Source organism: Peromyscus leucopus, chromosome 23, assembly GCF_004664715.2.
Source record: "Peromyscus leucopus breed LL Stock chromosome 23, UCI_PerLeu_2.1, whole genome shotgun sequence".
In the NCBI taxonomy this organism is placed as follows: Eukaryota; Metazoa; Chordata; class Mammalia; order Rodentia; family Cricetidae; genus Peromyscus; species Peromyscus leucopus.
In genome coordinates, this window is record NC_051082.1 from 16,001,853 (window position 1) to 16,016,368 (window position 14,516).

Consider the following 14,516-nt stretch of genomic DNA (forward strand, 5'->3'; position numbering starts at 1 on the left):
CATCTTCCATTTGGAGTCTGATTGTCACTCCTGGGGTTGAAAAGCCTGTGCGCATCTTCCCTGGGATGCCGGTTCCACCCTGTAGCTTAGACCCCTGCACAGTGGTCCCTCTGTGGTCGGGGTGGAGTCAGAGGAGAATAGAAAACTGCAGAAACGTGTAAGATGTATAAGACTAAGCTGTATTAGAAGGCGAGCGAGCGAGCGAGGGAGGAGGCCATGCCTCCCCTCAGGATGGGGCCGGCGCGTTACCTGTCCGTCACGGGGCAGATTCTTTTGCTTGCGTGACTAGGAATAGAACCTAGGGTCTCGTACATGCTAAGCAAGTGCTCAGCCGCTGGGCTGCACCAAAGTCTGCATGAAGCGCCCACCTGTGATGGGCCCCTTCGCTCGGCTCACAGCTGAGACTCAGAACCGTGCCAGGAGCAGGCTCAACCCCTGCACTGGTCTCTACATCACCTGGCTGTACCCGGGGGGTACACAAGAGAATGGACGCGTGAAGCCCATGGCACCCCACTGGACTGGGAGCCAGGGAGCCCTTTGTTTTCCTAAAAAGAAGAAGTGGGCACGTAAGCCGTGCATCGTGGCCATGCTTATGATCCTAGTGCTCAGAGGTGGAGGCAGGAGGTTCAAGAGTTCAAAGCCATCCCCAGCTACATGGCAAGTTTTTGGCCAACCTGGGCTACGTGAAGCCCTGTTTCAAAACATGAACGTATAGCTTGAGTGAGGGGTCCAAAGGGATCAATGAGAGACCGAAGCATTTTGTGACTGACTGTGATCACAGGGGCAAGTCAGTGTCTTAGCCGATTGCTGGCCGGCGGGAGAGATGGGGCTGAGGACCTGAGCTACCCACTCTCATCTGGGTCTGAATCCCTGAGGAGTGTCCGAGTTCAAGGCTGCTATCTCAGAGCACAAGAGGAGACAGTTTTTTCCCTTCCTTCAGTCTCATCCAGTTCTTGGGGTTGGGGGCTCGATGGTATTGCCTACCCTGGGACGACCATCCGCCTAACTTAGCACACCATCAAGTGCCAGGCTCTGAGATGCTCTCACAGACACACCCCGAAGCTCCCGGCACAGCCAGGCTGACACGTGGAGTTGGGTGTCGCCGTGCCCGTGCACCTGTCCCCGAGGTGAACCTGGCAGGGGTCCCCTTTCTCCGAACCCGAACATCAAGTCTGTTTTGCATTTGGCTGCTCACAGGCACTGTCCATGTATCTGGGAGGTGCCCCGGCTGGCCCAGCGGGAACCGGCAAGACAGAGACCACCAAGGACCTCGCCAAGGCCCTGGGCCTGCTCTGCGTGGTCACCAACTGTGGCGAAGGCATGGATTACAAAGTAAGGCCCCACCCGTCACTTCCACTCCCCGATTCCTCCGCAGAGGGCGTCTGGTGTGGACATGGTTGGGAAGTGCGTCACCTGTCTTCGGAAATGACGAGTGGCACCTGAGAAGACGTCGCAGGACACCTTTGGCTCAGCCATGGGGCAAGAGTCCTGAACTCAAAGGCTGCTGGGAGCAGGGAGAGAGCATGAATGAGTGAGGGCCAATAGGGAAGGGTGAGGACAGCGGCTAACTCCAATCCTGTACACCCAGTTCTAGAGGGCGCCACTGTTCAGCTTTGGTTCAGTAAGGACACTTGGGACTGTGGACCCACTGTGGCTAGATCTTCCAGCGTTTTAGCAGCTGGCCATCTGGAGTTTATACAAATACACAGTCTATTTATTTATTTATCTATTTATTTATTTATTTTTATTAAAAGATTTTTCTATTCATTTTATATACCAACCACAGATCCCACTCTCCTCCCTCCTCCCGCCCCCCAGCCTTCCCTCCCAACCCACTCCCCCCATTCCCACCCACTGCAAGGCAAGGTCTCCCATGGGGAGTCAGCAGAACCTGGTACATTCAGTTGAGGCAGGTCCAGGCCCCTCCTCCCTGTACCAAGGCTGCACAAAGTGTCTCACCATAGGTACCAGGCTCCAAAAAGCCGGCTCATGCATCAGGACAGGTCCCGGTCCCACTGCCTGGGGACCCCCTATACAGTTCAAGCTGAACAGCTGTCTCGCTTATCCAGAGGGCCTACCTAGTTCAGTACCATGGGCGCAAACACACAGTCTTGATTGTCCAGCCCCGAGTGGGAGCTGGCCTACCAAGGGCCTCGGAATATTGCCAGAAAATTCTGTGAGTGCTGTGCCTGGCCCGCCCTCCACCCAGCCGCTCAGCAAGGTGTTTGATTTAGAAGGGGCTAGCCCCCCATTTCCAGGGGGAACGGGCCCTGACGGTTCTGACGGCATCCCTAGGCTGTCGGGAAGATCTTCTCTGGCCTTGCCCAGTGCGGCGCATGGGGCTGCTTCGATGAGTTCAACCGGATCGACGCCTCCGTGCTCTCTGTCATCTCGTCTCAGATCCAGACCATCCGGAACGCGCTGATCCACCAGCTGACCACGTTCCAGGTTAGGGGAGCCGGGGAGGCACCCGCATCCCGTCCCAGGATGGACACTAGCTGCCACGCCCAAGGCATCTTGGGTGGGGGCCGTTTTCAGACCCGCTGCGTTAGTTACGCTTGTGCCGCTGACCGGACCCTCGACAGTATAAGGGGAGCAGTGGTTTTGGATTGTCAGTTTCGGAAGGCTTGGTCCCTCGTGGTGGGGAGAGCAGGGCAGGGTAGCTCCCATCACTGCGGCCCCAAAGCAGAGAGAGGGGCATGTCTGTGTGGCCTAGCTTTCTCTCCTCGCCTCCCCTTTCATTTTATCCAGACACCTTACCCCGTGGTACCCCTCACATTCAGGGTAGGTCTCCCTCCATCTGTTAATTCTCACGGAAGCACCCAGAGGTATAACTAAGTGATTCCAAAGACACTGTACTTGACAATGAGGATTGCCTACCACACCTGGCCAGACACCAAACCTGACCAAAGCTGGCTAGACATGACATTTCACCAGACTCCACACCTCACCAGATACTGTGCCGGGACAGACGTTAAACCTGGCCAGATATCACACATGACCACACCTGACCGGACACCACACCTGACCGGACACCACCCCGACCATACCTGACCACACATGACCACACCTCACCAGGCACCTCACCTAACCGGACACCACACCTGACCGGACACCACACCTGACCGGACACCACACCTGACCGGACACCACACCTGACCGGACACCACACCTGACCGGACACCACACCTGACCAGTGGACATCACACCTGACCGGACACCACACCTGACCGGACACCACACCTGACCGGACACCACACCTGACCGACATCACACCTGACCGGACACCACACCTGACCGGACACCACACCTGACCAGTGGATACTACACCTGACCGACACCACACCTGACCGGACACCACACCTGACCGGACACCACACCTGACTGGACGCCACACCTGACCGGACACCACACCTGACCGGACACCACACCGACCATACCTGACCACACATGACCACACCTGACCGGACACCACACCTGACCGGACACCACACCTGACCGGACACCACACCTGGCTTCCCAGAGATGTCTTGGATCTGTGCCAATCCAGAGAGTCCGTATTGCCCACATCACCATCCCCCTTGGGGATGTCCCTGTGCCCCCAGCCTCCTCTCCCTGGGTGAACTGGTGGCTATATCACCCCCCTTTTCCTCTCCCGTCACCCAGTTTGAAGGGCAGGAGATCTCCCTCGACTCTCGGATGGGCATCTTTATCACCATGAACCCTGGCTATGCGGGCCGCACGGAGCTGCCCGAGTCTGTGAAGGCGCTGTTCAGGCCTGTGGTCGTCATTGTACCCGACCTGCAGCAGATCTGTGAGATCATGCTCTTCTCCGAGGGCTTCCTGGGGGCCAAGGTGAGTCCTCAAAACCACATAAAAGCCAGATGTGGTGGTGCACATCTGCAATTGACGTACTGGGGAGGTGGAAACTGGCAGATCCCTGGCACTTGCTGACCAGCCAGCTTCACCCATCACCTCCAGGTTCAGGGAAGAGACCTTCTCTCAAAGTATAAGGCTTGCTCAGCAGTCATGGGGACCTGAGTTTGAATCCCCAGCACCCACATAAACAGCTGGGCATGGCTGCACATGCCTGTAACCCCAGCATGGGAAAGAGGAAACCAGTGGATCCAATAGCTCCCTGGTCAGCCAGCCTAGTCAGAAGAGTGAGCTTGTGGTTCAGTGAGATCCCGTGTCAAGACACACAGCGACAGATGATAGAGGGAGACACCTAAGTCTTCCTCTGGCTGTGTATGCACGTGCACCCATGGGGACATTCACCCGCATGCTTGCATGCAACACACACACACACACACACACACACACACACACACACTCTCACACTTTTTCTTTTTTGTGTGATGCTGAAGATGGAACCCAGCACCTCATGCAACTGAGGCATGTTCTCCACCACCAAGTCATACCCCAACATTTTCTGCAATGCATGTTCTTTAAAAAAATTTTTTTTTTAAATTTTGCAATAATGAGTGTGTGTATATGCATATGGGTGCAGTTCCCACAGAGGCCAGAAGAGGGCATCTGATTCCCTGGAACTGTAGCTAACAGGTGGCTGGCTGTGAGCCATCCAACATGAGTGCTGGGTTGAGCCCTCTACAAAAGCAATATGTGCTTCTAGCCACTGAGCCATCTCTCTAGCCCTGCACTGGATGCTCTTCAAGGTTCCCACTGCACTCTCTCCATGCCACCCCAAGCTGCCAGGACGCTGGGTTTTCAGGATGAGGTCTTGTGTCTGTTTTCATACCAATTCCCATGCAAGGCTTGGGGACCAGTGGGGCTTGACTGATGTGGCCCAGGAGTCTAAGTTGTCATCAGAAAGTGGAACAGACTGGGCACGGTGGCTCATCCTGATCTCTAATCCATGCCTCTTAGGAGACTGAGGTGGGAAGACTATAAACTCAAAGCCAAACTCAAATCTCAAAATAAAATGAAGTAAAGGGCTAGGGACATAGCTCAGTGGCCTTGGGTTCATCCCTCAGTACCAAACAAACCAACAAAAGGAACAGTGGCTGGGTGGGGGAGCACCCGTGTGCTACGTTGAGGTCACAGTAAGCTGGGAGCATCTGTGTGAGTGGACTGTGACCGCTTGCTGGGATCTGCCATCACTGAAAGCAGTTACAATCCCAGCTTTGTACAGCAGCTGTCCGACTTTGGGAAACACGTTTGTGTGTTCCAGACAGGGTCTCATGTAGTCCAGGCTAGCCTCAAACTCTCTATGTAGCCGAGGATGACCCTGAACTGCCTGATCCTCCTGTCTGAACACACCTCCCGTGTGTCACCCCCTCCTGGCTAGCTAGCATGGGTGTTCTTTGAATAAGTTTCCCATGGTGCCATCATTAGGAAAGAAACCACACCCTGGTGTTTTTTAAACGCTGAAGACCAGCTCTGCAGACCTGTAGGTCGGTATCCCCGGGACACGCATGTCCCTTTGTGTTTGCAGTGATACCCTGCGGCTTTCTGTCACTTACTCTCTTACATTTTTTGTTCCCACGCCGTCTTCTGTCAAAGACTCTGGCCAAGAAGATGACGGTTCTGTATAAGCTGGCCCGGGAGCAGCTGTCCAAGCAGCATCATTATGACTTTGGACTCCGGGCCCTGAAGTCTGTGCTGGTCATGGCCGGCGAGCTGAAGCGAGGCTCCGCAGACCTGCAGGAGGTAGGCCGCTCGGCGCCTGTGGTAGGGTGTGGTTCCGGACACGGGGCATCCAGAAGCTTGGGTCTTAGCTGTCCCTCCATCGGCTGTCTGGCTTTGCTTTGGCCTCCAGTGATGCTGTCTACGGAGACTTGTTCCCTTAAGATCAAGTTCACAGCCCCTGTGGCAGTACCAATATTCAGGGCACTTCAGGAGCGACAGTCAGTCCATCATCTTAGGGTGATTGGGAGGCAGAGGGGCGCGAGTAGCCTTCTGTTGAAGTGGGAATGTGAGTTCCTCTTCAGTTAGCAAGTACTGATGGCATAGTTTTTAAATTTAAATTTATTTATCTTATGCGTGTGGGTGTTATGTCTGCACGTATGTCTGTGTACCACGTGCCTGTCTGGCTCTCTTGGAGGCCCTGGAGTTACAGACGGTTGTGAGCTGCCATGTGGGTGCTGGGAACTGAACCTGGGTCCTCTGAAAGAACAGTCAGTGCTCTTAACCACTGAGCCATTGCTCTGCCCACTGATCATACATCTTAATGGGATTCAGTGAGATATCTCACAGGTGCACACATGGGCCCTGGTCAGATCTGTGCCCCCCCCCACTTACTTCCTCTTTGCGGTGAAAGTGAGAGAAACAGTCACATTGCTTTGATGTGGTATTTACTCCACGGTCAGAGCCATTGCTGGCATTCTGAGGGCGACATTCTTACACAGTTGTCCACCAGTGATAATGTACATGTTGGATATTTAATTTTTGTTCTGATATAAAACATGGACATTTTATATACCATTTTTTTTCAAGACAAGATTTCTCTTTGTAGCCTTGGCTGTCCTGGAACTCACTCTGTAGACCAGACCGCCCTTGAACTCAGAGATCTGTCTGCTTCTGTCTCCTGAGTGCTGGGATTAAAGGCATGGGGCACCACCACCCGGCTTTACATTCCATTTTTATAGGTTTCGTTATGGATTTTTATTTTTATCAAACTTTGGAAAAAGTGAAATGCAAATTCCAGAGATATCTTTGGTATTTTATATAAACTTTCATATTTCATTTTCATAAAAATATTCTATGAAACTGGCTTATACTTTATAATATTTTGTATCTATATTAAATCATACTGAATTAAAAAAATTTTTCAAGACAGGTTCTCATTATGCAGCTGTGACTGACCTTGAATTTGCTGCAAAGACCAGTCTTACACCCACTTCACAGAAATCTGTTGCCTCTATTCCTGAGTGCTGAGATTAAAGGTGTGCGCTACCACGCCTGGCCAGAGTTCTAAATTTTTTAAAATTTTAACTGGGGATGCACCTCACCTCAGTAGTAGGCATTTGCCTAGGTTCAATCCCTATTACAGCCCCCAATTTTCTTTAAAATATATAAATCTAATTATATAAACATAGAATGTATAAATCTATAGCATATAATATGTATAAATCTATGACATAGAATATGTTTTGTTATATATTGTTTTGGGAGTTGAGACATGGTTTCTTTGTATAGCCCTGGCTTGCTCTGTAGACCAAAGAACTCACGTAGATCCACCTGCCTCTGCCTCACAAATATTGGGACTAAAGACATGCCCCATGATGCCCGGCATATATTATGTTTTTTACATTTGTTTATTTAGTGTGTGTGTGCATGCATGTCTGCGCCATGTGCGTGTGGAGTCAGAGAATAATTTGTGGGAGGGAGTTGTCTCTTTCCAACGTGTAGGTCCTAGGGATTAAGCACAGGTCATCAGATGTGGTACCTTTCATCTGATGAGCCATCCTGCCAGCCCTCATTACGGATGTATGTTAGATGTACAAAATTTGTGACTAGACGCATTAAATTTTATAAGAACATTCCACTCGGTGCTGGGCAGGAGGGTGTCCAGGGGCTTGCTGGGTTCTCTGGCAATCTCTCATCCTCTGGTCCCTCCAGGATGTGGTCCTGATGCGGGCACTGCGGGACATGAACCTGCCCAAGTTTGTGTTTGAGGACGTCCCCCTCTTCCTGGGCCTCATCTCGGACCTGTTTCCTGGGCTGGACTGCCCCCGTGTGCGCTACCCGGATTTCAACGATGCAGTGGAGCAGGTGCTGGAGGAGAATGGCTACGTGCTTCTGCCGGTCCAGGTGAGCAGGGTGCTTTGGAACTCACACGGGCCTGGAACTCACTAGGTAACACGGGCCGGCCCCAGGCTCATGGAGCAATTGGCGGAGTGCTTGCCTCACAAGCAGGCAGACTTGAGTTCAGGTGCCTAGAATCGGTGTAAAAATCTGGGCTCTGCGGCACGGCAAACCAGCTCTGGTAGGGCAAAGCATGAAACTTGCTGACCAGACAGTCTAGCCTCATCAGTGAACCCCAAGTTCAGAGAAGCCATCTCAAAAAGTAAAATGGAGCTCAGTTGAGGAAGACAATTGCTCCCCCTACCATTGGAAACACACACACACACACACACACACTCCTGTCAGGAATGTAAAATAACACACTGCACTGGCAAGCAGTCTGCCAGCTCTTTGGCAAGCTACCCCAGAGGCATCCTAGAGCCTGGTGATCCCACTGCAGGCGCCCAAGAGCAGTGAGAACATGTCTGCTCAGGAACACACTCATGAGCTCCCACGGTCGGATATTCACAGTGGCCCAAATGTGGAAACCACAGTGTCTGTCAGCTGACGGGCAGATACATGTGGCCTTGTCGTCGTCGTCGTCATTGTCATGAAATACAATAGTATTTAGCACAGTGGCACACACCTCCAGAGCTCAGGAGGCAGAGACAGGAAGATCAGTTGCTCAGGGCCAGCCTCAGCTACACAGGAGTTGGTTCTCTCCTATCCTGTGCTCAGGTGGTCACGCCTAATGGCAAGTACCTCTGCTGGCTAAGCCAGCTCACCAGTCCTGAATTACCTCTTGCTAAACCGTTATATTTTTTTTCCAGAAGATATGTTTAACACAACTGCCTGTGTCTGTCCCACAGGTGGATAAAGTGGTCCAAATGTTCGAGACCATGCTGACCCGCCACACCACAATGGTGGTAGGGCCCACAGGAGGGGGCAAGTCTGTGGTCATCAATGCTCTGTGTCAGGCCCAGACAAAGTGAGTGTCCTGCTCGGGCTGGGGGCATGTGTCAGGGCAGCCTCTTGGGAAGTGTTTGGTGAGAGGTTTCATCTCATGGGCTGTGTGTGTCTGTCCCAGTCACGAGTTGTTTTCTGATTGATGTGATAAATACCCACAAAAAGCAGATGATGGGGACAGAGGATTTATTTTGGTTCAGAGTTTGAGAGGCTGAAATCCATCGTGGCTGGGAACTGTGGCGTTCCTGGAGGCAGGGGACAGGAGCAGAGTGCTGAGACCCCTCATATCTGGGATGACCAGAAAGCAGAGGGCCACTAATGCTGGCACTTGCAATGGGTCTTTCTTTAGACCGCCAGCCCCCAAATAACGACACGGAGACTTTTTATTAATCATGAGAGCTCAGTCTTAGCTTAGGTTCCCAACTAGTTCTTAAATGACGTGGAAGGGCCAATGAGATGGCGCAGAGCCTGTAAAGATGCTTTCAGCCAAGCCTGACAACGTGAGTTTGAACCCCAGAACCCACATGGTGGATGGAGAAAGCCAATTCCCACAAATTGTCCTCTGATTCCCAATAAAGAAATAAACTATAATAATTACATAAATTATTAGAATTAAACAAAGCCCCTAGAATTTCCTAATGACTCACTGTGGTAGGACAGTCTTACCTGCAGAGTGGATTTTCCAACTTTTGGCTTTTCCCCCTGTCAGTGGCAGGGTTCTCAACAGACCTGGATGAATGCCAATATTCCAGGCAAACTCCAAATAGAGCCATGTGACCTGCGTGGCTCTGGCATTTCTAGATTGCACAGAAAAATCTCAGGACTGGGTCTGGGAGACCACCTCATAGTTAAAGAGCACTTGCTGCACACTCACGAGGGCTTGAGTTCAAATCCCCAGTGCCCACGTAAAAGGCAGGCATGACTGTGGTCCATGGAACCCCAGTGCTGTCGTGGGAATGGAGACAGGAGGGTCACTGGGGCTTGTGGCTACCAGCCTAGCTCCAGGTGCGGTGAGAGACCCTGCCTCAAAGAAATAAGGTAGAGTGATGGAGTAGGACAAACACCTCGTGTCATCCTCTGGCCTGTGTCCACACATACATGTGCATACGGTGCATGTACATACATCACACACACACACACACACACACACACACACACACACACACACACTAAAGTAATAATATCTTGCATTGGGTGGTGCCACTTTCTTTTTTCTCCCTGTCCCATATAAGGGGCCCGGGACAGCGGCAGGCTGAAGACTGGAACTCATAGCCTTGGTCATTCTCTTCTATTCTGTAGTCCACTGCTAGACAATTCTCACAGCCAGGACACAAATCCATACACACATGTGTATAATATTGCACGTGTACTATTTACTATTCATTTGTTTTAAAATTCTGACCCGTGGGTTGTATTAGGTTTGGTTTTCCGTTGATTAGTTGCAGTGTGGTGGGGATCTGCCATCACAGAGGGGCGTGTCCGGTCCACGTGACTTACAAAGTGTGCCGCACACAGAGCCAGGTGTGGTGGTGCGTGCCTGTGATCTAGCAGGCAGAGGCAGCAGGATCACCATCAGTTTGAGGCCAGCCTGGTCTACTTAGTAAGTTCTAGGCTAGCCAGGACCCTGCCTCTGACGCTCCTTACAAAATAGAAGCACAGATCAGCTTTAGAGTGGATTCCCATCTGTACTTCCTGTCGAGGGTCTCCTATGTCTGCCTCCAGTGCTTTGTTGGCCTGAGTCATAGCTGAAGCTGCCTTTTTGGTTTAGGCTTGGGCTAATGACGAAGCTGTACATCTTGAACCCCAAAGCTGTGAGTGTCATTGAGCTCTACGGCATCCTGGACCCCACCACTCGAGACTGGACAGATGGGGTACTTTCAAACATCTTCAGGGAGATCAACAGGCCGACCGACAAGAAGGAACGGAAGTGAGTGTCTACCTCGTTAGCCAGAAGCCTGGGTTAGAAGCGATCTCTTTGGCACCCTTTAATACTGAGCAGTTTCTTAGAATTTCTTTAACTCATGACCTTGATGTTCTGGAATATTCCAGACCAGCTGTATTATGGAGGAGTCTTAATTTTAGTTTTCTGGCTGCTGTCTTGACTCTGACTGTGCATCTCAGAATGTCCCAGGGATGCGGTATCTGTCTCAGCACTGGAAATGTATGGTGTCTGCATGTCCCGTTACTCACAGTGCTGTCTCTTCTGGACAAGGCATCGTGTCCCCTTTGGAGTGGATTGGCCATCTATAGGGAGACACCTCATGGTGGTGCTCACACCCCGTTTCTCATCAACCCCACACCCACTGAACAGCTATTGTTACTTGTTTGAGTCAAGTCTTCCTGCCATGGATACAGATGGCAAGTCCCTGTTGAGAGGTGAAATAATTATAGAGTGTGGGCTGTAAGTCACACGATGGAATTGGACACATGGTGCACGTCCTCAATTTGATAACAGCCCAGGGGTTATGAAGATAACACACTTAGGAGCTACATGCTGAAGTATTAGGGGAAAGGATTATCATATCTGTAACAGATCAAAGAGAGGGGGGAAGGGGGAGGGGGAGAGGGAGAATGAGAGAGAGAGAGAGAGAGAGAGAGAGAGAGAGAGAGAGGGAGAGGAGACTATGAATCTAACAGTTTGAGAATCTGCTGGCCCCCTGTACTATTTTCTTATGAAGATAATTGGTATGGAATTGGGAACCATCCGATGATCTAGAACGATGTTGTCTTGAGATCTTTAGCTGAGGCCTCCCCCTCTCCTGGCTAAGTGTAGCGTATGGCAGCACACATCTGTAAACCTAACATTTGGGATAATGAGGCATGAGAGTTTTTAGCCAGCCAGTCTCTACCTCATGAGACCTGGCCTAAAAATAAATAAATTGGGCTGGAAAGATGGCTTAATGGTTAAGGTCACTGCCTGCTCTTCCAGAGGACCAGGTTTCCATTCCCAGCACCCACATGGCAGCTCTCAACCATCTATAATTCTGGTGCCCTCTTCTGGCCACCTTAGGCACTGCATACACAGGTGGCGCAGATATTCATGCAGACAAACACCCATATGAAATAAAGGTTAAAAATCTTTAAAAAGTAAAGAAAAAAAGAGAAGAAAAAAGTTTCTTTTTTAAAAATAGTGATAAATTACAATGTATTCTTGACCTCAGCTTTAAGACAAAAGTGTTGTTTGGGGTGGTGGACACTTTCTGTCACTGTGAAACTACTCAGGACTAGCAGATGGTTCCAGTGCAGGAATGTAGGACGCTGTAATTTACAAGAACAAATGGAGATAAAGGCAAATAGTATGAGACGAAAAAGAAGGTGATTGCTGGGGCTGGAGAGATGGCTCAGTGGTTAAGAGCACTGGCTGTTCTTCCAGAGGTCCAAAATTCAATTCCCAGCAACCACATGGTGGCTCACAACCATTTACAATAAGATCTGGTGCCCTCTTCTGGCCTGCAGGCATACACGCAGGCAGAGCACATAATAAATAAATAGATGATTAAAAAAAAAAGAAAAAGAAAGAAAGAAAGAAAAAAGCCTTTAATCCCAGCACTCGGGAGGCAGAGGCAGGCAGATCTCTGTGAGTTCGAGGCCAGCTCTGGTCTATAGAGCGAGATCCAGGAAAGGCGCAAAGCTACACAGAGAAACCCTGTCTTGAAAAGACAGAAAAAGTATTGTAGGATACTAGTTGGTAGCCAGGTGCTGATGGCTCACACCTTTAATCCCAGAATGGATCTCTGTGAGTTTGAATCCAGCCTGGTCTACAGAGCGAGTTCCAGGACAGGGTCCAAAGTTACACAGAGAAACCCTGTCTTAAAACAACAACAACAACAAAGCTAGCTGGATTGTGCGTGACATTCTCAGACCCTCAAACACTAGTGAGCTGCTCAGTGTTTATGCACCACACGGTCAAACATCAGGACAGAGGGAGCGTGCTGTGAAGGTCCTGGCTGGGAAGCCTGGAGAAGACATGGAGCAGGAGGGACAGCGGGGTCACTGAGAGTGTTCTAGGGTCTGTGGCTTACCTCTCTTTGGTCACTGCAGGTATATTTTGTTTGATGGCGACGTGGATGCCTTGTGGGTGGAAAACATGAACTCCGTGATGGACGACAACAAGCTGTTGACCTTGGCCAACGGGGAGCGCATTCGGCTCCAGGCACACTGTGCCCTGCTCTTTGAGGCAAGTCGTGCTGAGAAGCAAACTTGAACAGGGTCCCTGCTTTTAGTTTGTTAAGTCTTTATTAAGGTAGATGATCATGAAAACACAGATGTTTACAATGAGTTCAATGTTTCGATTTTCAGCATGACATTTGACTACGTTTGCGCACTCAGGTCTGTGTGTGGGTTAGAAGTCAGCTTGTGGGAGTTGGTTCTTTTGCCCAGTGTGTGGGTCCCAGGCATTGAACCCGGCTTGCCAGGCTTGGCAGCAAGTACTCTGCTCACTGAGCCATCTCACCGGCCCCAACCTTCGTTTCCCATCGTTTTCCATCATCCCCTCTTTAAGCTGGAGTCGACAACTTCCATGCCTGTTTTTCGAGACAGGCTCTCACCATGTGGAGCTCCAGCTTTCCTGGAACTCGCTCTGTAGACCAGGCTGGCCTCGAACTCACAGAGATCCGCCTGCCTCTGCCTCCCCAGTGCTGGGATTAAAGGTGTGCGCCGCCACCGCCACCACCGCCACCCGGCCCTTTCTTTGTCTTTTAGAACCAATTTTTTTGTCTGGAGCGTGTGGTCACTTTCCCTTTCTCTCGTGCTATTTATTTGCCTTTTCCTTCATTAAGAACATCTTTCCATCGCGTCAAGTATCGAGCCCTCCTGGTTTTCCTAGAGACCACTCCCCTCCCCTCCCCTCCCCTCCCCCGTTTTCTGTTTGCCCCACCAACGGCTTGTTTCGTAGCGGTGCCCTAGGACTCGTTCTTCCTTCAGATGAACCGTGATGTTTTTCCTCTCCGGTTTGCAGAGCTCATCCGTGCATTTGCGTTTGCACAATGCCGTTGTCCAGTTGGCCGATGGACCCATGTCACTTGGCAGTGTCGCTAACTCTCTGCTTCGAGTGCCTTGTGCTACCTGATGTCAGCCATGTTGACGAAGAAGCAGGAAAGACGGACAAGAAAACTCCCTAAAGCGATGTCTGGGGTGGGGGGTGGGGCTGTAGGTCAGTTGGTAGAGAGCTCACCTAGCATGCTTGAGGCCCGCCGGAGTTCATCTCCAAACCAGATGTGCTGGCACACACCTGTCAGTCGAACACTCAGGAAGCAGAGGCATGAGGACCAGGAGTTCAAGGCTATCCTTAGTTACAGGCTAGCCTGGGCTACATGAGACCCTGCCTTAAAAAGCTGAAACAAAACAAAACAAAAACAAGGGGTCTGGAGAGGCGGCTTGGTGGTTAGGAACACTGGCTGTCCTTACAGAGGACCCTGTTTGCTTCCCAGCTTGTACATGACGGCTTGCAGCTCTCTGTAACTCCATTTTCAAGGGATCTGATGCCCTCTTTTGGCCTCTGTGGAGACCCGCACACACCTTGTGCACAGGCACACTCAGGCTCATCCACACCCACACTAAATAAAATAATAAGTCTTTAAAAAAGAAACCCACGGTACTTGTTTCTAGGTTCTGGGATCTGAATAGCTTGCGTCCATGTTTCTAACTTTTCTACGTTTTATCAGGGAGTCTACAACTTTTTTATTTAATGAGGAGATGTCACATCAGGCGTGGGCGATCTCATTGTGACCTCCATGTTCAGTTTAAAACCTCAACAGTTCAGCCGGGCGGTGGTGGTGTATGCCTTTGATCCCAGCACTCAGGAG

General features: G+C 50.8%; 1 protein-coding gene across 1 annotated transcript in view; it reads left to right on the forward strand.

The window, feature by feature from the left end:
* The window catches only part of Dnah10 (dynein axonemal heavy chain 10), a 125,415-nt gene that overhangs the window by 56,690 nt on the left and 54,209 nt on the right, over positions 1-14,516 (forward strand). The window contains exons 33-40 of the mRNA XM_028885772.2: positions 1,198-1,332; positions 2,296-2,448; positions 3,667-3,855; positions 5,524-5,670; positions 7,582-7,773; positions 8,616-8,734; positions 10,481-10,639; positions 12,754-12,889. Of these exons, the coding sequence (XP_028741605.1) occupies positions 1,198-1,332; positions 2,296-2,448; positions 3,667-3,855; positions 5,524-5,670; positions 7,582-7,773; positions 8,616-8,734; positions 10,481-10,639; positions 12,754-12,889 (1,230 nt within the window). The remainder of the gene's footprint in view (positions 1-1,197; positions 1,333-2,295; positions 2,449-3,666; positions 3,856-5,523; positions 5,671-7,581; positions 7,774-8,615; positions 8,735-10,480; positions 10,640-12,753; positions 12,890-14,516) is intronic.